Source organism: Sparus aurata, chromosome 15 (assembly GCF_900880675.1).
Source record: "Sparus aurata chromosome 15, fSpaAur1.1, whole genome shotgun sequence".
NCBI classification, from domain to species: domain Eukaryota; kingdom Metazoa; phylum Chordata; class Actinopteri; order Spariformes; family Sparidae; genus Sparus; species Sparus aurata.
This window is the reverse complement of record NC_044201.1, coordinates 28,680,680-28,701,720: the sequence shown is the minus strand read 5'-3', so window position 1 is coordinate 28,701,720 and position 21,041 is coordinate 28,680,680. Positions and strand designations below refer to the sequence as shown.

Here is a 21,041-nt window from a genome sequence, read left to right as displayed (position 1 = left end):
TTTGCCTTCAAACCTTCTCAGATTTATATTATAAAACTCATGGACATAAAGTTCATGGACATAAAGTTCATGGGTATAAAGTTTAGTGTTATTAAGGGATCTCACACACAGAAGAACAGCGTGTGGAGGTGTTTGTTTGTATGATTTGAGGAAAAGCGTAGCCTCAGTACATTGTATACATCTTGTATATCACCGTTTATTTGCTCTGTCCGCGGCGGTTGTGAATTAGTTTTATGTATCCACAGTAAACAGGAGCAGAGGCGCCATTTACTCTCCATTGAATCTATTGAGGAACGGCGTGAGCTCTATATCTTGGCTTTATTGTCCAAATACAATCAAAGTTTAGAAAAGTAATACTCTCACTTCTTGAAATTCACTTTATGTGGAAGTTGGTGGAAACCAGGTCAGGTTGGACTACGACATTTTAGTCAGAATAAAACATCGCTGCTGTGTTTCAGTTCAAGATGATAAGGCTACGTAGCTGCAGGCTAATTTTCTTTCTTTGTTTCTTTCTCTAAAGTTGTGGACAAACCAAGCCATTTGTCATCGAGGGCTTTGGGAGACACTGATCTATAGAAAGTCAGAAAACGGTGAACGATGTTGATCAAACAACGAATCAATTAATCGAGAAGATATTCGTCAGATTAGCCGACAGTAAACTCAATCATCAGTTGCAGCCCAATCTGATAATAAAGGTACAGCAGGGTACGCAAAGTTATTGTTGGGGATTAATGGAGAAGGCCGTGAATGCGCGGTATAAGCAGAGGCATCGACAGATAAAAATGTAGAGCACGGAGAAAATAGAAATGCACCTCGCTCGTGTATTTGTGTGACATCCTTAATCCGAGAGGCAAACTGTTTTTCACTTACAGACGCTGTGATGCGAGTGTTATCAGGCCGCAGGTGAAGAGACAGAGGAGACAGGAAAGAGCTCATCAACACTTACGATGCGCTCATCATCCTTCTGCTGTCTCGGCACAAAGCTACCAGCTGCACAAATGCACGTTCGCGCACATAAGCAAAAAATTGAATATGCACACTCATAAGCAAAGTCGCAGATATCAAGGCGGCAGGATATTGACAGAAGTGACTTATTTTGTGCTGATTGTTGCATCTCAGGTGAGCAGCAGCACGTGTTGGCAGCTTTGTAAACATCTTTTTCTTTTTCAAGCTTGACTAAAAATGTTCAACAGACTGAAAATGAAAGATTTGTTGGAACTGCTTGTTTATTTTAGGCTTGTCCCATTATATTAGCTGCCCTTACATGCAAAAACATATAAGCTGAACTAAATAATCATAAATAAAATACAAACACGTACATTTATCTCCACAATAGATGGAGACGGAGAAAGTCTTTCCTTCTTTTGTGACGTCGGGTCTTAGCAGAAGTCAATTCAGCAAAGCGGATGAAGTGAGGGAGTCTCCGGCTCCTCTCAGTCGAAGATTAATAGTCACGTTTATTAAATGTGCATAGTGGAGTGAACTGAAAGGTTCTTTCTAGGTCAGGATGAGTTTAAGCAGAAGACACTTCCACCGGGGAAGGAAAGGAAAGGAAAGAGGAGGAGGGTGAGACCTCGCTGCATACAGCAGTTCTGTTCGACGTGCTTTTAAGTCGGTCCAAACACGAGTCAGTCCACTCCAACGAATGTCTTTTCATGCACAGTATTCGGATGTGTCGTCCTTCACATCAGGGTGACTGGTTCATCTGTCAAAAAACATATTCAGTGCAAGAAATATACAGTATTCTGAAAGCTAGCTGTCAGAGCTGCAATCAAAAGTCAAGCAGTTGAGGACGCTGATGGCGGCTGTGACCTGTTGAGGCGCCGCGTTCACCCTGAGAATCCCCCATAGTTCCTGATGCAAAGGGGAAATATGTCAAACTACGTCAGCAGGAACAGGGAACGCTGCCACGGGTGCTTTCAGAGAATCTGTAAGGAGACGAGGGAAGGTCACTGAGTGGAGGAATACCTGCTATTGATCATCCTTCAGAGTTTTCAATATCTGGAGGATGAATGATGCCAGTACCGCAGCAGGTTCTCTCTTTACCCTGCAGAGAATCTGTAGGACTTCAGGATGCTACAATGTGGAGGTTTGGACCAGAGTCACCACATTTGGTGCTAAAACACTGACAGGAAATGTTCTTCTGTCGTGCATTTGAGCTCACACAATGACTCAATTCAGTGCTTTGTGGTCTGATTTCTCCACAGTTAAGGTCTGCTTTAGTCTGCGGTGAATAAAACCACTCAGGTTTAGAAGAAGTATTTCATTCCTGAATTAAAGAAACCAACGTTGAACATCCACTCGAGGGAGCAGAACAGTCCCAGTTGGCGCCAACGACACGTTCAAGGACAGAACATTTATTCAGACAGGTGTTGAAATTCAAGCCAACGTCACTTGTTTTGAGACACCTTGGAATGAATGCTTGAAATTCAATACTAAGAGTTCTTGAAGGGTTCTCAAGTACGTGTACAGAGAAAAGAACAGAAAAGAAGGAAGGATGAGATGAAAAGATATTGTTTTTTAAACGACAGATAGATTACTGCTCATGTTTGCAGGTTTTTATTTATTTTTCGAGTGTTAATTTCTGTTGCAAAAGCTTATTTTGAATATCCGCTACATCTTCTAAGCAGAATGACACTACAGTTTCTGACAGGTCATAAAGGTATGCAATCATTTAAAGGTGTAATATGAAGTTTTTGGTCTTCAGAAGAGAAAGAACTTCTTCTTATGCAAACTAAATGAACAAACTCTCTTGGTTCTCCTGACTGAATCAACTGAATAAACAAACTGACCTCAAAGAACAACACATTCTCATACTGTTTTGTTTTGGTTATGCTTGGCGGACCCTGCCACCTTTTCTGGCTTCAAACAGTGTTTTTTAAGGGGACCTTATTTTCCTCTGAAGACAGCTTCTTTATTCCGTTTTGGAAAAATGAATTTTTATCATTCCCTCATTCATATTTCAAATATTACTATTCAGAGTTTGAATTTCTCCTCCAAAAGCACACAGCGCCCCTTTAAACAGATTCTTATTTATGTTAATTTGACAGTACAGCTCTTACCCAAACATTGGAATATAGATTCAACATGATCCGACAATATGAATATACGCTGGACGTCATGTCGACATGTCCGTGCGTCTTCCCACGTGCATGTATGAATATTTCAGTGAGGTTAAAGAGCCGTTATGCAGATCAGCTCTGGTTTCTTTCACCACAGTATCAGGGTCATAGTTTCAGTGTTAGAGGGAAGAATATCATTACGTTCAAACAGCGGTTCTGTGAAGCTCAGCTTTCCTCTGATGTGTGTGTCTGTGTGTGTGTGTGTCTGTGTGTGCGTGTCTTTTACATCAAAGCCATAGAACGCTATTAATAGGGCCACTAATGGACTCTAATGGTAAATAGCCACATCAGCACTCAGGTTTTTTGACTGTGTGGTGAATTTATAATCGAGGGAAGTGATAACAAAACTTAAGTACCGTCTAAGTCACCTTTAATTGTGGTTTAGGCCGCTGCAATATAAAGCTTTATTTTAACGTGGGGACTAACAAGCGATGTGATTCACGATGAGATCCGGCTCGGAGCTAAAATGACCTGCTGGGAATTACAACGTCGTATTTTCTCGCTGGAGCAAACTAATTATTTACCAGCTCAGCACGTCTCAAAGTCACGCTCATCAAGTGCTCGTGTGTGTTTTCCGATGTAAACGACTTAAATTAAACTTGCATGTTATCTCCACTGGGGAGGTGAACATATTTACACGCAACTGGGATAGAAATCGACCCAGAACAGACCGGATTCACTTTAATTTCAATTTTTTTTTTTTTTCATTTTTTTTACATTGTGAGACAGTGTGTTTTCATAACATTTTCTCAGGGAATAATTAATGGACCTTGATAAAGAAAAATCAGATGTATTAAGGTGGCTGGTGTTTATCAGTGAGTACAATTTGATGCAGCTCCAACAACGTTTTCAGTCTTTTTTCAGTCGTTGTACTGTAACAAATAGAAAACTTAAAGTACTCCTTATTCACTGACTTTGTTTACTTTATTACCTCCCCAAAAAGTATTTGTCTTTCACACCTTGTTTCCCTCCCTGTCCCTCTGCAGGTAACGCCATCCAGGCCTTTGGGAATGGAACAGATGTGGGAGTGTGGCAGCCAATGTCCCCCGTCCAGACCACCACCTCCACAACCACCCCCTACCAGAGGAACCGCGAGCGCAACCCCAACACCATCGACAACCACATCAACGCAGACACCGGCATCTACCACTTCTGTGGCAACCTACAGGTCAGAAACACACGCTGAGGCCAGTTTTAGATTCAGAGTGATGACTGTGTTTGGAGGATCAAGGGTTCAAGCCGGTCCGGGGCAAATCTAATCCCAGGGCATGAAAACAGTTTCAAAACTTTATATCGGTATAGAAAATGTGTTTTTACAGACAGATCAAGTTTCTGAGCTACTGTTTCTCCTTATCTGACCTGCTGATCCTTCCATCCATTTCTCTCAGTCTCACTATCCATAAATCTACAGTGTTTGTTCATCTATATCTATCTTACAGCCCGTCTGTTCCTGTTACTGCGTACCTGACTGCCTCTTTATCCTCCAGCTCACATTATATATCTTTTCTTTGTTTTTTTTTACTTTCAGGCCAGCTCCATTTATTTATCTACTACCTTCACAGTACCCAATATGACAGGTTAGGACAGTGAATCAAATAGTACGATATGTTCAAGGTTGTTCATACACAAGTAAAGTCTTACGCATAAAAGCTGACATAAAAGTGAAGCTTGTCGCTGCTGAAAGCCGAGATATTTTTCGCAGACGTTGGTGGAGACCAAACTACAGTCTGAAGGAGAGTGAATATAAGATGTACGACTGATGATATGGGATGATAGTTTCTGCTCAGTGTGCAGAAAGGCAGCTGTCCGTATGTCGGGCGTCACAGTTTCCGATTAATCTTGGCTTTCCTGTGTTTGTCCTGATTTCGATTGGCCGGTGTGTCAGTTTCTTGCTGATGACACGCTCCATGTGGCCGCATGGTGCCGGCTAAGACTCAGAAAGTGTATTTCTCAGTTGGAGCAGCCACTCCTGCTCTGCAGGAACAACAGTTATCTGGCTGATGAAACAGACGGATCACAGGCAGCAATCCTGAGCCTGGGTGATGGGCTCCTCCTGGGTCAGGGAGGAAGAGGGGATGATACTGTCATTACCAGCAGAGCAATGACAGCGACTCCGGGACCAGTTTCACATATAATGATACGTCAAACTCCAAAGCAGCATCAGAAAATCCCCCGACATTTTTTTAATCCACCTGATTATTTGTTCTTGCAACAATAACGTTACCTATAAATGTCACTGTGTCGTGTTATTACTGTTAATGAGGCTCCGCGCTCGTGTAGCGATCGTGCACTGCAGTGCAGAGTTTTTGACAATTTTCCAGATGTTTTTGTCGCTGCATGTGGGAATAATGTAACACTCACATCTGCAATTATTTGGATATTAAAACAAACGACTTGCGTGCCACTGAATGTGCAGTTTTTGGTGCGTCGACCTAACAAGTGACGAGAGAACGACTGACAGCTGAACCGAAAACAACGTAAAGAAAGTCTAAAATTATCTTTTTGCAGAAATGAATCTTCCCATACAGTGTATATTCTTCCGACTGGGTTGCTTTATGTCCATGACTTGGAAAAAAACAAGACTACAGCTTAATTACACTGCCCTGCACACACACACACACACACACACACATATATGCAGTCATAGTTTTGTCCACACACAGATACTGAGATAGCTGCAATTACACACTCATGCCTGTACACACAAATACTCACAACACAAGTGCTTGCTCTCGCTGACACACACACACACACACACACACACACACACATTCTGCACTGGTTAATGAGCTTCGGCGGTGTATCGGTGCGTGTGTGCTGTTGGCGCTGCTCTGATAGCACGTCAAGTACGAGTTAATGAGAGAGTTGTGTTTAACCACTTTTTCTACTGTGTGTGTGTGTGTGTGTGTGTGTGTGTGTGTACAGTTCCTCAGTATTAGCAGTGTGGATGCATGTATGTGTGTGTGTATGACTGTGTGTGTGTGTGTGTAGGCATCAAGGCAGGCTATGCTGTTGTAATGGCACACTCGGGGGCGGGGTGGCAGGCCTGTGACAGGATTCACTCCCCTCCCCTCATTGATATCTCTCTCTTTCACACACATACACACAGAATAATAACCATTAACCAGTGATTCAGAACCGCTCCACATCCAGCAGATGACAGCCCGACAACATGTACAGTGTTCGACTCAAAAGAACAGATTGAAAGAGTGGAGAAATAAAGGTGTGGCCAGCTGAACTCCGCCCGGTACCTTCCCACCTTCCCTGACGTCAGCGTCTTCAAATCGGGTTTGACTCCGTCGTGAAATGTTCAGACAACACGTGGGAAGTGTTTTTAACCGTGAGCTTCAAACTACATTAGAGGCGATCCAGTTCTCTATTTTGTTTTCCCTTACCTGTATGAAAATGGTGGAAGTGTCGGTCTGCCGGTCACTGAAATATCTCTGCAGCTCTTGGATCCTTCTGACGTTGGTGATTGCCTAGTTTGTTTATTCCGACACCACTGGCAGGTTGGCATTTTTATTAGCTTGTAGTGAAACATCTTGACAAAAATTGGGGAGATTACACTGAGATTTGGTGAAGACATCATAAGTTACTAGATGATCGGTCTTCGTGACTGCTCAAGTTTTGGTACATACGTTCAGGCTTCCTGGTCAGGCTTTTTGCTAGTTTTGGACACTGATGTTGGTGATTAGGGGTGTGCCAAAATATCGATACTACGATATATCGCGATATTTCGTCTTGAGGTACGTTATCGATACACTGGTGCCAAATATCGATATTTAAAAATGTTTTTTTTTTTTTGGCCCACCACCTCCATCCCTCTTCGGAGGACAGCTTTATCTTTATTCAAACATAGGTATACAACCAAATAAAAAAAATAAAAAATGGTTTAAGCAGCTCCGAAACCCACACATATAGATATTTAATGATAGTTGTAGTCAGTGTGTGTGTTAAGAAGAGACACTGTGCAATATACTCTTTGTTTACTTGGCTGTCATTCATGTGAAATTGATTGACAATGTTTTGTAATTCCTGTGAAATGGATTCAGTGCAGTCAATAAATTCTGAATTTCTTCAGTGACACAGATATCGTGATGTATTGTGGATGAAATTCCTTGCAATATATCGATTATCGCACAATCGCTGTATCGTGATATTATCGTTATCGTGGGCAAAATATCGTGATAGTATCATATCGCGAGGTACCTGGTGATACCCAGCCCTATTGGTGATCCTCTGACTTTTTGTCTATCGCCACCATCAAGTCAGCATTTCAGTTTGTCCGATGCTTCAGTTTATGACCAGATACAAAAACGAATGACATCCTCATCCCCTTCAGGTGTGTGTTGTGTTTTACCTTGATTAGCAAACATTAGCATGCTACTTGTAAACATTATTAACTGTGCTCACTGCAGCGTCTTGTTCATTTTGACTCGACATTTGTCCCGCTGTAAGAAGAGGCTTTCTTTGTCTTCTTCCTCTTGTAGGACTGCTTTTCCTTTTTCAACAGAGCCGACAGTGAAAACCACCACGGATAAAACAACATATAAACACACACACGCCACAACAGGGAGGCAAACATACACACACATACACATTAAAATACTTTCCGAGCCCCAGGGCTCCATCAGCCCGTTCTTATGAATATAGTTGACTCCAAAGCAGGCGGGAAGTGCCCTGGACAAATATGGAAATGTACCACATGCTAATGTGACTTTTGAGAACAGGCAGGTATTAGGCAAATCCAAAACACGTGGACACAAGGCAGGAATATATATTTGAATCTGTTCACGTCCAAATCTTTTTGAATTGGCAATAAGCATCGGAATGTTTTGATATTACAGGATGCTTTCCAAGGTTTGCAAAGGTTCATATGGTCTTCATACACATGTAATCACAAACCAAGCTTCACAGTATACAGGTGATGTAAAATAAAGGGTCAGGTCACTCAAATTACAAGAAAAAAGACATGATATCTAGACATGCAGATCGTTTTTTGCTGCTTTTGCCATGAATTTATATCCAGTTATCTCAGAAATCACTGAGTTGGATATGAAAAGATTTAGACAACATAAAATGCTAAAATTATGTCTGTGTCATGGCTACAGAAATGGATATAAAAGAGCCTTTATCGACATCGGATAACACTGAAACTTTTGTTGTTGAGTGGTTGTGTTTGTGCATTATGTTCGGAGTGAAGGACGGGTCTAATCTTGAGTTTTGAGTGGTGGTAATTTTGAGAGTTGCACTGAACGATTGGATCACAGATTGTACCACAGATGGATTTTTATCTTTTCATTTCCAAAAAAGAAACAACTTTAAGAAAAACAGCTAGTTTTGAATCATAGTGGAGACGTAATAACAGTGAAGAACTGCGCGGAGGCAGATGGAGCCATATATCTGAGTTTGAATCCTGCAGTATAAATCCACATTTATATGATTTAAATTTCAAAATGTTTTTTGCTGTGACACTCTGAGTGGCCTCGGGAGTTCAGACTCGCTATGATCTCTCTTTTGTTTATTAGTGTAAGATGAGAAAACTGTCTAAACAATAACTCCAGACACAGATGGGACCTCATCGTGAAACACAAACTGATGTTCGTTGTGTTCAGTCATTGTTTTCACTCCCAACTAATACAGAAGATAGTCAATGATCTCGTGCTTCAAACGTTGACGCTCTACCTACACTTTTTCCATCAGTTTTGCACATGCAGGGATCTGTGCTCCAGTTAGGAATAATGCATAATATGACTTGCAAAATAAAGCCTGCTGACAAACATTTCACATATTTGGTAGGTTTAAAAAATGCTCTGAGTAAAACCTGAGCCTTCTGACGGAAAGTCCTACTGACTTTGACTTTTCTTCCTCTTTATAATAATGTACTAGACGGACGATGCTCGAGGATTAACTGCCGTGTCAAACTTCAACGTGTGTGACCAGGCGCCTGTACTTGACGTGTTGGGAGTGAGAACTGGCCGTCCGTTCTGTAACTATATACAACCACTTTGGAATTCTTGGCTTGTCCGTTTGTTTGGGTCTTTATGCAGAGTCTTGAAAACACACATGATTAATTGACATCATTCCCGAGCTTTGGCTGTTTTTTTTTCCTTTTTTTTTCATTTAGGTGCCGAAGCAAAGGTGTAATAACAGAAAACAGCTTCTCACTTTCTGTATTACCATGCCCGCTGCATCCTGTACATCCCTATTTTTGGGCTGCGTTCACGATACTGTATACCGGAGTCATTTATTATTCTGTCACACCTGCAGGCTGAGCACGCTCACATATACACACATAAATACCCAGAAGCCAGAACTGGAGTTACATTCACTTACAGCATCCGCCGTGAATACATGGTGCAGTGTGCAGGTCACTGGAAGCAAAAGGAAGAGAATCTTTTTTTGCTGAAGCCACAAACTCCTACACAAAGTACCAAACTCACAATCAGATGCTTGATTTACCAAATACAGAAGGAAATGAGATGTTTGGATGCTGATTGAAGGCCCGAGCTGCAAATCAGCAAATCAATTCATTGTGGTCTTGCAATCAACACGTGGTAATCAGCGATATGTTTAAAAACCTTCACCTGAGAGGAGAAAATGAAGATTTAGAGTGTCATGTTTGTGCACTCGTCTTTTTTTTTTCTCATCAACCCTTGATTGTATTCATTTTTTTCCCATATGAACTCATTTTAAACTGGAGTAATAACGTAACAGATGTAGTTAGAGCTTTTTGATTACGTGCATAAAGCAGGTCTTCCTCAGCGTACACTCCGAGGTTAACGCGCTGTAAAGGGGCGTTCGGACCAAGCGCGATAGACGCGAATTGAGCGGCAACTCTACATTGAAAATCAATGTAAATGGTGCGATGACACGTGATTCAGGCGGCGGCGGCGGCGCGAATGGAGCATCTGAAGCGTTTGAAGCGACGCAAATAAAGTTGAAATGAAAATATCGAACTTTTCAGGCGGCATCGCGCCGCAACATCCAATCAGCGACGAGTTCAAGCCGACGACGTCACTTCCCTCACATACGGTTGTTTACACTCAGACAGACATGGAGGAGAAGCTAATTGTAGCTGTGTGTGGGCACCGACCCGAGCTAACAGGTCCTCGAACTGGGCTCCGGTCAGCCTGAAGTACCGCTGGAACCGGTCGTCATCCAGACGGAGCTCCTGGAGGAGACAGTGAAATTCCCCCAGCTCCGTGCGTCTCCGGAAGACTTCATGAACCCAGACACGACGGCGGGTGGTTTTCCGGCGTTTCTGGGACTTGTACAGCAGGTACAGTGCAGCAACGGTGGTGATATCAGCCATGATCAACGTGGAAAGAGAGCGGGTTGAGAAATACCGGTTCAAAAATGAGCGGGCAAGCACGTCGTCTTTTTTTCCCCCCTGAGCGTCAAGCAGGGATCCACCTCCGACAACCTGGTGCCAGACACCACAGGACGCCCCAATGGATCCTGTTTCCGTGCCTTGACAGATCAGAAAGTCCAACCAGCAGTGGGGCTCCATGGATTGGACTTGTTGATCAATACCTTGAGCTCCTTGTCACGTTCCTCCGGATGTTCCTGAGTAGTTTTTTCATTGTGATGAGATGATTATTGTTTTTCACTTAACAGTCACATCAGTGGATTTAGGGGCTGTCCAGACGGGCGAAAACGATCTTTTTTTGTCTCCGTCTTCCTCCTCGGCATCGTTTCAAGAATATTTGCGTCCATACGGATCCACTGAAAACGACCGAAAACGCTGTAGTTTATATTCCAGGCCCACATTCACCAAAAACGGAGAATAAGACACGGAGCATGCGCATTAAGCTTGCACGCTGTAAACAAACAGACAGTAGACGGAGAAACCAAACCACAACAAGAAGAAGATGAAAATGGCTAGTGCAAGGAAACCAAAATCGTTTGTGTGGACCGTTAATGAGGTCGAACGATGGCTTCATCGTTTTGGAAAGTATGCAGATTTGCCGTCCACATGAAAACAGGAGGGGGCTGCGTTTTCGGATTTCTCCACCCTGAGACCCGTTTTCAAAAAAGTGCGTTTTCAGGATCCGTACGGACGATCGGCCAAAACGATGCAATACGTGTGCGTTTTCGCAAAAGAGCGTTGTCGTCTGGACGGGGCCTAATATGGTGGCTGATCACGTGGCTGTTTTTCTTGTAGGACGGCGTAGTTTTGTGGACAACTACTGTTCGTTTCTCAGCTGCAAACACAGGGATAGAGTGGGTTGCCCACTAATTGGAGAGAATTACTAGAAATGACGTCTCTATTGGATCATTCCCGAAACTGTCAGAGAAGTTGTCTTACCTTCAGTGTAATTCAGAGTCTAACCCTAATCTAAACCACAGCACAGCTGCTGTGCACAAATATCAGGGAATTTGAGGACGTTGGCATTGGATGTTAAAAATAAAAATAAAAAATACAAAAATGTCAGCAGTCAGAGCATCAGTCATTGTTGTCGTCACGGAGCAGCATCTAACCTTCATCTACGAAATGTGTGTGTGTGTGTGTGTGAGAGAGAGAGGAAGAATCAAAGAGTGTTTGAGCGCGTGACAGCCACTGAATGATAAATCTGAGATGAAATCAGAGTCTGGGTTTCACTGTCCCTCTGTGCTCAGCCTTGCTCTTCTCTTCCTCTGAGTGAAAATATCAGAGGCTTTAAAAGTTTAACAGGCTCACGGGGTAAACTCTCCAAGGTTATTGTAGTTTTTTTTTTTAGTCCAATCTGCTTTTATGATCAGATCAGCACAGCGCTTCCATAAAACATACAGATTGAATGCGACGGTTATTTGAAGTTTAGTCACAGCGTCTGAACACTGATGTCTGTGTGATGTTTTGTACCTGTTGTGTAAATCTATCGACGATATTTTCAGCCTAATTGGATTCTGGATTCCTCCATCGATTGTTGACCAAAGCAAATTAATTACAGCGGCAGTTGTCAGAGCACTGAAAACGCTGCCGTGTTGTGATGAATGAAGCGAACTTTAACAAACAAGTTAACTTTAATTGGTTCATTGATGTATCGTCTGCTCTTTTTCATTAACGAAACTATCATTTCAAACATAAATCTCTTTTTGTAGATGGTAACAGATGATGTGACTCTTCACGTGTCTCTGTGTTGCAGGCTCAGAAGTTGAAGTCAAACTCATCTGTTGATGGCGTCCTTTGTGTGGTAAGTTACGTCAATTACGTCATCAACATATTTTGTTAAATTATGTGGTGATGCACCAAACAGAAATATAGGTCTTGCAAAAAAAGACAGTTGTGTTTCCATTTCACAAAGACACTCACAGTGAGACAACGTTACGTAACTCAACGTTAGGCAGAGCACTTGTTGACTTTCAAGGAATAAATCTCACATTCTGACCGTTTTGACAGCGATGACAGTTATTTTTATTGTTCCCTTAAAAGTTTATGTCAGAGACGCTCAGAGTGAAACATTCCCCAGCTTTTTATTTCTTTGTGAGAATCATGTTGCAGTTAAAAATCTCTAAAAAATAAAAATAAAAAAAGTCTGCAAGGCAGCAAAAGTAACCCCCAATTTCCACTGGATACGTCTCCGCTGCGTTGCGTCTCCGCCACGCCAGCGGAGCAGATACGTTTCACTTTAGTCAACGTGTCAATCCCCACCAGGTCCGCTGCGCTGCGTATCTGCTCCGTCCCAGCTCCGGCAGTCCCGAGCCCTCCGGCACAGATACGCAGGACTTCTATATCTGGCGGATGCTGGAGCACGACGAATTTAGCACCGAGCAGACAGGAAGTCAAGCGTCAAAATAACAAACAGCATCCGGTTATCTTCAAAATAAAACACTCCGTGTTGACACCAGCACACAAATCTCAAAAAAGAGACAAACACAAGCTCTTCTGCTGATCCCTCGGTCGGGAACACTTCCTGTTATTGTTCTTAATAACACAGACCTATAACTGTGGTCGTGAGTGATTATGTGATTATCGCGGGAACTCCTCTGCCTCGTGAGCCAGCTGTCTACCGTACTGCGCCGTGGCGGACTTAAACCGCAACCGGTGGGGATTGCCGGACGGCGGATGGAGCAAAACCGGATCGGAGCCGGATCGGAGCCGCAACGCAGAGGACACATATCCAGTGGAAATTGGGGGTAACACAGCTATCACAAAAAAAGAACCTCGACAGAAAACAAAGATTCCAAAATAAATGTAGTGACAAGTTACCTTTCTTAGGCATGTTTCAAGTTATTGGATTTGGATGCAATCCATTACCCTGATTTAATGTTGGAGATGTATGTTTCCAAGTTGAAACTCTAAATTTCTTTATGTTGCAGCTTTGCGTTTGTAAGTTCAGGCACAAAAACCACCGAGACGTCAGCTGGAGTCGTTCAAAAAATCCCATGCTGTCTAGCTTACAAATGTTGAAAATGCTCAGCATAACAAACCAGTGTTTTTACCCTTCTAAATGTTGAAAACGCAGTCTTGACCCGTCGTCAGTCGCTCCATCTTCCTCTATAAACATGTAATGTGATCGTGATATGACTCGAAATGCAGAAATGTCAAAATGGTACAAAGGTGAACGTAGCAGTGGTTTGCAGTAACATTCATACGTTAATAATCATTTAGTGTTGTGGGTTTGATTGGACAAAAGTGCTATCAGAGAACACTGTTTATGTCCTCACCTCAGTTTATCTCAGAAAACAATTATATCTACGACCACGAGGCCGTCGGACGTCTCTGACCTGCCTCTGACCGTCACTGCCACGGCAATCCTGCCCGCCGTCTTTGTAAACTCCAGTTCTTTGTAGTTCCTTAGAGGCTGAAATGGGATTGTTGCTTATCTGGTGGCTTTTAAAGTTCACTGTAAATGTCATTGTACAATAATAAGGCACTGTTATGCGCTGGACTGACATTTAATAGCGGCAGGGACAGGTCTGGGGGAGATGACCCAGCCACTAGCTTGCAGCTTTATTAGCAAGCCAAAGGTGGTTGTGAGGCTCAGTGTACGTTACTGATGCAGGGCGGCACATGCAAACGTCCACGCACACACATGTGCACATGCAACACAAGTATTATTTTGCTTTCTGCTGTGGCATTTTAGTTCTAAAAACAACCTTTTTGTGTCATACCCTATGAATTTATTTGCAAGTTTTTCCAGATGATGTTTATTGAATTAAACAGCCTAATCTCTTGAAATATGCCGCAACTCGCATGCATGAAGTGAACCGCAACCTAAAGTCCACTTTGTGTCCGGGTGGATATGTCACGACGGTTCTGGCAAACACACCACCAGGCTGATGCAAATAATACAATGCAAAAACATGGAGAATGGCACCTGATGCTTGAGAAGCTTGGCAGCATTTTATGTACTTTGTTTGTTGGTTTGGTCGTCATTTATCAAGCTGTCGTGAAAAAAAAGGTCCCAGAATCTGTTGTGGATCAGATCCAGAAACACCTGCCACAGCTTCACATGCCACAATCTGGACCTCCACACAGGATGGATTGTGTGGAAACCAGTCGTCTCTGAATATAAGTATTATCCTAGATGCTTTTTAGGTTATTTTCAGCTTAACCAACACAAAAATGTAGCTCTATATTACACTGACATGAGTGTTCGCTTGATGCTGGCTAATAGAGAGTCCGCGTCCAACCCATCTGCTGTAGTGTGATGCAAAAACTCCTCGTGCACTTCCTCTGACACTTGCTAAAATCAGCTCACGATTACAAGTCTGTTAGTTTTTTACTAACATCTTTACTTTCATCCACCAAAGCAGCAAAGTGCTCTGCAACCCGCCCAACCCCATCTCTTATTCCTATTCATATCATATCAGCCATTACAGTAAATATGTCATGGTGATGGATTGCTTGCTTCTTGTCCGCTGTTGCATCAAACATGCATCAATGACATGCAGAAGCTCGCAGAAATCGCCCGTATTAGACGACTCCTCGCGCTCACTGCGAGCTCGCTGTGCAGCGCAGACTTTCCAGCTCAGCCGAATGTCCCCGTGTCGAGCATGTTTGCTGCTTTTGTTTGAACTCACTCCGTCTCTCTTTTCAAGATGACTCTTCAGAGATGCTGATGCTTTTTTTTTTTTTTTGCCAGTTGTTGTTGGAAAACGCTCGCTCCGAATGAAATCTGTGACCTCGTTTTAAAAAAAAAAATGTTGACAAGCAAAGGAAAAATATGTTTCATCTTTTCAGCCATGCAAACTGATCCAACCGGCTTTTGTTAAAACTTCTCTGCTGATAATAAAAATATCCTTGTATTTTTGAAGAACTGGCCGTCATCTAGTATCAAAATATTTTCTTTTGTATAACTCTAAACTCATTTTTCAATTGACAAACCACAGACTTTTTCTTGGGGGCGCTGTGTGTCTCTGCTGGGAGCTTACAGCAGCTCCTCCCTGGCACCGCCGGTGAAACTCCCCCTTCTACGCCACTTTTTCCCCCCATAAAATATACATATAACAGAATACATTGGTTTGTATTTCCAGTATCAAAAATTACTCCTTCGAGTGAGTTAAGTGCCTAATCAGCTGCTCAGTTTAAGAGCAAAGTTAGATCACTTCAAATTGACTTTCCACTAATCCTGCCAAGCTTTTTACATTTTACACAGTTAACATCTCAGCTGTGGCTAATTGCTTTCTAATGAGTCACTGGTTTCAGAAATGAGTAAACAAAATCTGGCCCTTTTCTTTTTTCGAACGCCACCATCACTGTTTTGTACAGGCTAGCTACTTAGCATCACAAATCAAGAAGAGTTGGTTATTATGCATTTGATGGCTGCAAAAATAATAGCATTCTATTTGAGATGATGCTGGAAAGACGGCGGCTAAAGTTTATGTGCCAGGTGGAAAATAAATCTGCCTCCTCACCAGCTGATGGTTCATACAGGGCAGAAACATATAGAGATTAGCCAGTTAGCATTAGCATAATTACATTTTTTTTATACATTATACTAACCTCTTCCTCTCCTGTCCGTCTTCCAGGATCCTCAGATAGATGGTCCAAGTACATCCAACGCCATCCTGAAAAACTCGGCTGTCTCCAGACGGCCCGCGGGCCCGGCCTCTCTGCTGCCCCCGCTGCTGTTGCTGTGGTACTGCAGCGTGCAGGCGCTCTCCTCGCCGGGCGTCTTGTAGCCTCACAAAAAACCACAACGGACTGACAAACACACATTTGTATAAAAGAAAAAGCAAAACAAGAAATTATATCCTTTCTTCTCAGTAATACCTGTTGTACTTTTATTTCCCTCTGGATTCTTCTCTCTCTCTTTTGACTCCTTCTCTGATTGATTTTTTATGAATTTTTTGGGAAGCTTTGTTGTTTTATTGTTTGTTTGGGTTTTTGTTTTTTTTTGCATTGCAGCTGTGTGCTAAAAAAACGATGATCTACTATACGTGTTAACTCAGTTTGGCTTTGTGTTCCCTTTGGGGGCAGTTGGTGGAAAAAAAGGGATTTAAAAGCTTCTGTGTTGCTCACTTGGGCAGACATTAGAAAATACTCGAGGACTACATTCCAATAAACCACAGCTTGTGGCTCTTTTTGGAGAGGTAATGTAAATTTGCATCGATTTTCAGAGTCGTCAAATCTGTTTTCACCCACGTCTGTTTGTGTGTTGAGGCTATAGGTGGGGTCTTTCGCTTAAAAGTCACAGTCAGTTCAGTAACGGCTACATTTTATCACTCGGGCAGCCTTGTTGGTGTTATTCAGTCTCCTCTGTGATTTGTGTATGTTTTGATAATGACGTGATCTGGTATTTTACATTTTTTTAGGAAAGATCCACTGGGATATTAACCTGACAGGAAAAGAAAACGTCACTCGAAAAGCCTTTTTTTCCTTTTTCAGGGTGAAAACTTAAAAAAAAAACATCGGAGAAGTTAAAAACACCTGCGCCCAAACTGTCGTTAGTGTAGCTCATACTGAACACACACCGCCGCTGGTGAAAGCACACATGCAAAGACCCACAAACACATACTGCACACTTGCACACACTCAGACGAAACAGTCAGAAACACACACAGCACCAGGCGTTCAGCTCCCCCTTTTCTTTTTTGTTTTACTCCTGGAGATCGCAGGACGGAAGGTAACACGCTGCTGTGGATGTCTCAGTCCACTTCACTTCATTAGTGATTGTACATTCTTGTAATTGTTAGAAGTCCAAGCCATGTTCAGCGTTTCTCCACGAAGGTTTCAGAGAAGCTGCTGCAGTTTCACCTCAACACTTTTTTTAGTTTTTAGTTTCGATGTACTTTTTTTCAGCACCGCGTCCACGGAAAAACAAGAGCTAAGGAAAAATAAATAGGCTTATTGTTGTAGAGTATATTGAACAGTGACTCACGCCTCCATCGCTCCAAAAACAAAAAAAAAAAAACTCAAAGCTTCCTTTTGCTGTCAGTTCAGTGTTACGACTTCTTGCCTCAATTGTGAATCTGTCCACGCGTGTTTGGAGGAAGGAGCTATGGTTTGAAGTTGACCGTTTGCTAAGCCCCTGCTAGCGTAGTATGTGTGCAGTTTACCATAATAACTGTGGCTGAGCTGCTACTGAATAATTAGTAAAGTAAACAAAATGCTCGTCTAAATTTAAGCTGGTGACCGTCAATTTCGATGTCTAAAAAGAAACTGGCTGTTACTGCAGCTGATAAATAGAAATCCATATGTTGATTGGAAACTTTTTATTGTTTACAGCTAACTCACTGGAAGATGAGGACACTCAATCAGAGTTTTTGTTATTACGCACTTGATGGATACATGAAATTAGCATATCTTGCTAACTCAATACCTCAATACAAACCGTGCTGAAGCTAACAGGTAGCATTCGATGACCCTTGTAGAAGAAATGGAAATGAAGGACAATAGCGTTATAAAGAAAACTATGATATAAATATAATTTGTTTTACTTTGTTATAAATTCATTAAATCATAGTTTTTACTTGGACGAAGATGAATGTGTAAAAAGGGAAACTGGCCTCGGTATCTTTGATAAACATCTTCAAACTCAACAAAGAGCAGAAGAGAGCAGCTATTAGCTTACAGATTAGCTTTGGATCATTAGCCTCCTTTTCCTTTTTTTACTTAAAATACTGTAGTAAGCTACGATATGCTCATTAGCATTGGACGTAATGCTATAGCGTAGTTGTGCTATTTAGGTAGGTATGCTAACACAAGCAGCTGGGAACTGTTGAAGTCATTCCTTCCTGTTTTGCTCGGACATTTTTGGTTTCTGGGTGAAAAACAACCATCTGTTTGCTCGGTGGATGCAGACGAGAGAAAAGAGCTGCTTTAACAATCATTGATTAAAGGCGGGGTTTATCAAACGGTCAATCCTGGCTTTTTATCTACGAATCGGACTCCAGCAAAACATGTGACATGTGACTTCTGTACCGTCTGTAAAAACGTCAGAGCATTTTGTACGTCTGCGTCTGAGGACTAAAAAAAAAAAAAAGCATCGCGGACACGTTCAGTTCTCAGATGTCGTCTCATCTGTTCTCATCAGCTCTTCAGATGGAGGCGTTTGATTTCTCCCCACAGGAAATACAAAACCTTTCACTTCCCTGCGACACACACACACACACACGACTCAGACGTTTACACACATCTCCGTGGGCATGTTCGACGCGTTACTTTAGCCACTCGGAACACTGACGGGAGCATTTTACGACGCGCTGCTTGGGTTTATGTAGCTCCTCGAAACACACGATTAATGTATAGTAGAACTTCAATGTTATTTACCGAAGCATTAACATGGTATATGCACTGTATGTACTTGGCTGAAACTATAAAGTGGACAAATAAATGTCTGATGATATTCTATTCCAGAGCATTGTGAGCTATTTTGACATTCAGATACATTGAATAAGCCAGAATATTGTTTTTTATAACAACCTATGTGTATATTTCTCCCAGTATGTACATGACTATGGAATATTATTGCATCTGAGAACGAGGATATCAATGTAACTCTCCTTCTGTAGTTAAATAGGCCCGTCATGATGTTGCTTAAATATTGTATTGATTTCTGGGGCGAAGATTTGAACTTATTTTTCTACCTTTTTTAATTTCTTTTTTCTTTTCTTTTTGTTCTCGACGAGTTGAAGTGAATGAGATGGATCGACGGCAGACGGATCAGATTTTATGTGTCCAACTTTAAAAAAAAACAAAACTGCTTCCTTTGCTGTCGCTGTAATCGTTTTGGTTTTACTGCTGAAATAATTACAGGGGCGACAACTAAAAGTTGAGCAAAAGAGAGAAGAAAATGTGTTGTGATTTGAAACAAAATGTATTCTGACCGTACCGCTGAAGACAGAATGGGATGTGTGCCGAGGGAAATGGAAATGTTTGGAGTCGCTGCACGGCAGAAAACTCAAACTGAGATGTTTCTCAGTGTTTTTACACGTCGTCTGATCATTTTATATTTGAATTCCAGTGTCATGTCGTCACTGGCCCTGGAATATGAGGTAAAAAGTTTATAGAGACGGTTTCCACGTGTAAGGAAAAAGGAAATTCATATGTGAAAAGAGTAAATATGGTTTGGAAAATGTGAAAATGCAAAATTTTACATATAACATTTTTTGCCCGGGCAGCACAGCCACCTTTCTTTGAACCCTCTGACCCTCAGCGGGCATCAAAAACTGGCGCCAACGCCTCCTGAAGTAAGGATCCCCCATTTGGACCAAAAAAAAAAAAAGTCAAAGGTTTGCTGTCTCATCACCATCCCCATCTGTTGTTTGAAAAATACCAAAACATGGCTTTTTGGTGACGCAGACTCCCTCAGATATCCGGCATCATTAACTTCTTAGCTTGTGAAAAATGTAAAATCTATTGTACAAAAGTTATGATTAAAAACTGTTAAATCACCCAGACGTGTTTGTGCGTGGTGTTATTTCACTGAACGAGGACGAGAAAGGAAACGATTCAGGCGCGCAGATCGGTGACATGACGGATTAAAGTAAAGTCTGCGGCCGTCCGGGGAGAGAAGAGAGCGCCTGATAGGATCTGAGGAGTTATTACGTTGCTGACCTCGGGTTGCCAAGCCAGAGGAAAGACGTAAAGAGCAGAGAGAGATGAGAGCGGATAAAGAAAAGAGTCATCTGAGGTTTCCTGACATCTTTTGAGCTTTTTGGCCAGGTGGTGTGAAGCGGAGGGGTCACGTCATGCCGGCTGAGCGCTCGGAGATGCGATTCAAAGCTGCAGGAGGAGAAACAACAGGTTCACACTCGGTGGATCGATGAGGAAACGTTTGCCTGCGAGCAGCTCGGACTCTCCTTCTTGTTTGATTTGAATCCATTCGTACTTTTATTGACCTGCTGCTACCTCAGTGTGAACCTCTTGTACTATAAAACAACATAACGTTAATTTAATTGGTCGTTACGGGTTAAAAAGAAAAAAAGGCAGATGCCACTTTGGTGAAATGACTTGAAAAAAGAACATAAACTGTTGAGATGTTCATGTATTCAGTCTCTCAGATGACAGTTGCAGGAGGCTGAAATCTGAAATCACTTGTCATCCAATTTGCACCTGCAGAACAAACAGCAGTCAATCAGCTTAAACAAAAACACGGAGCTGCTGCCAGGCGGCGACCGCTCAACTCATTTTACCTCTCAGCTCGGGAAGGAAAGGATGGACTAATGACGTGTCAATCAAAAATGTGAATGAATGCACAGTCCTGTTATTGACAGACGCAGGAAGTTGGGAGGAGCAGCTGGGGGGGGGGGGGGGGGGGGGGGACTGACAGTCTCCAGGGGGCCCCGGGCAGCCTTCCATTAGCAGTGTGTGATCTGTGAGGTGGGTGGAGCTTAACAGGGCCACTTTAAATAAATAATACACCATTAATCTATTCATCCATTATAAACATTCAAGGCTGGAAGTGAGTTGAACCATCTTTGTTCCTTTCATTTGGGTTTTTAAAGGGTCATTTCGGTACATTTTAATCTACATGTTCTGGTCTCAGC

The 21,041-nt window shown here is 42.3% G+C and overlaps 1 protein-coding gene across 4 annotated transcripts in view; it reads left to right on the top strand.

The window, feature by feature from the left end:
- Positions 1-19,950, top strand: part of gfra1a (gdnf family receptor alpha 1a) — a 100,154-nt gene extending 80,204 nt beyond the window's left edge. For all 4 annotated transcript variants that reach the window (XM_030442141.1, XM_030442142.1, XM_030442143.1 and 1 more), the window contains 3 exons: positions 4,109-4,290; positions 12,251-12,298; positions 16,080-19,950. In XM_030442141.1, coding sequence (XP_030298001.1) covers positions 4,109-4,290; positions 12,251-12,298; positions 16,080-16,232 — 383 coding nt within the window. In that variant the 3' untranslated portion in view covers positions 16,233-19,950. The remainder of the gene's footprint in view (positions 1-4,108; positions 4,291-12,250; positions 12,299-16,079) is intronic.
- Positions 19,951-21,041: the final 1,091 nt, after the last annotated feature.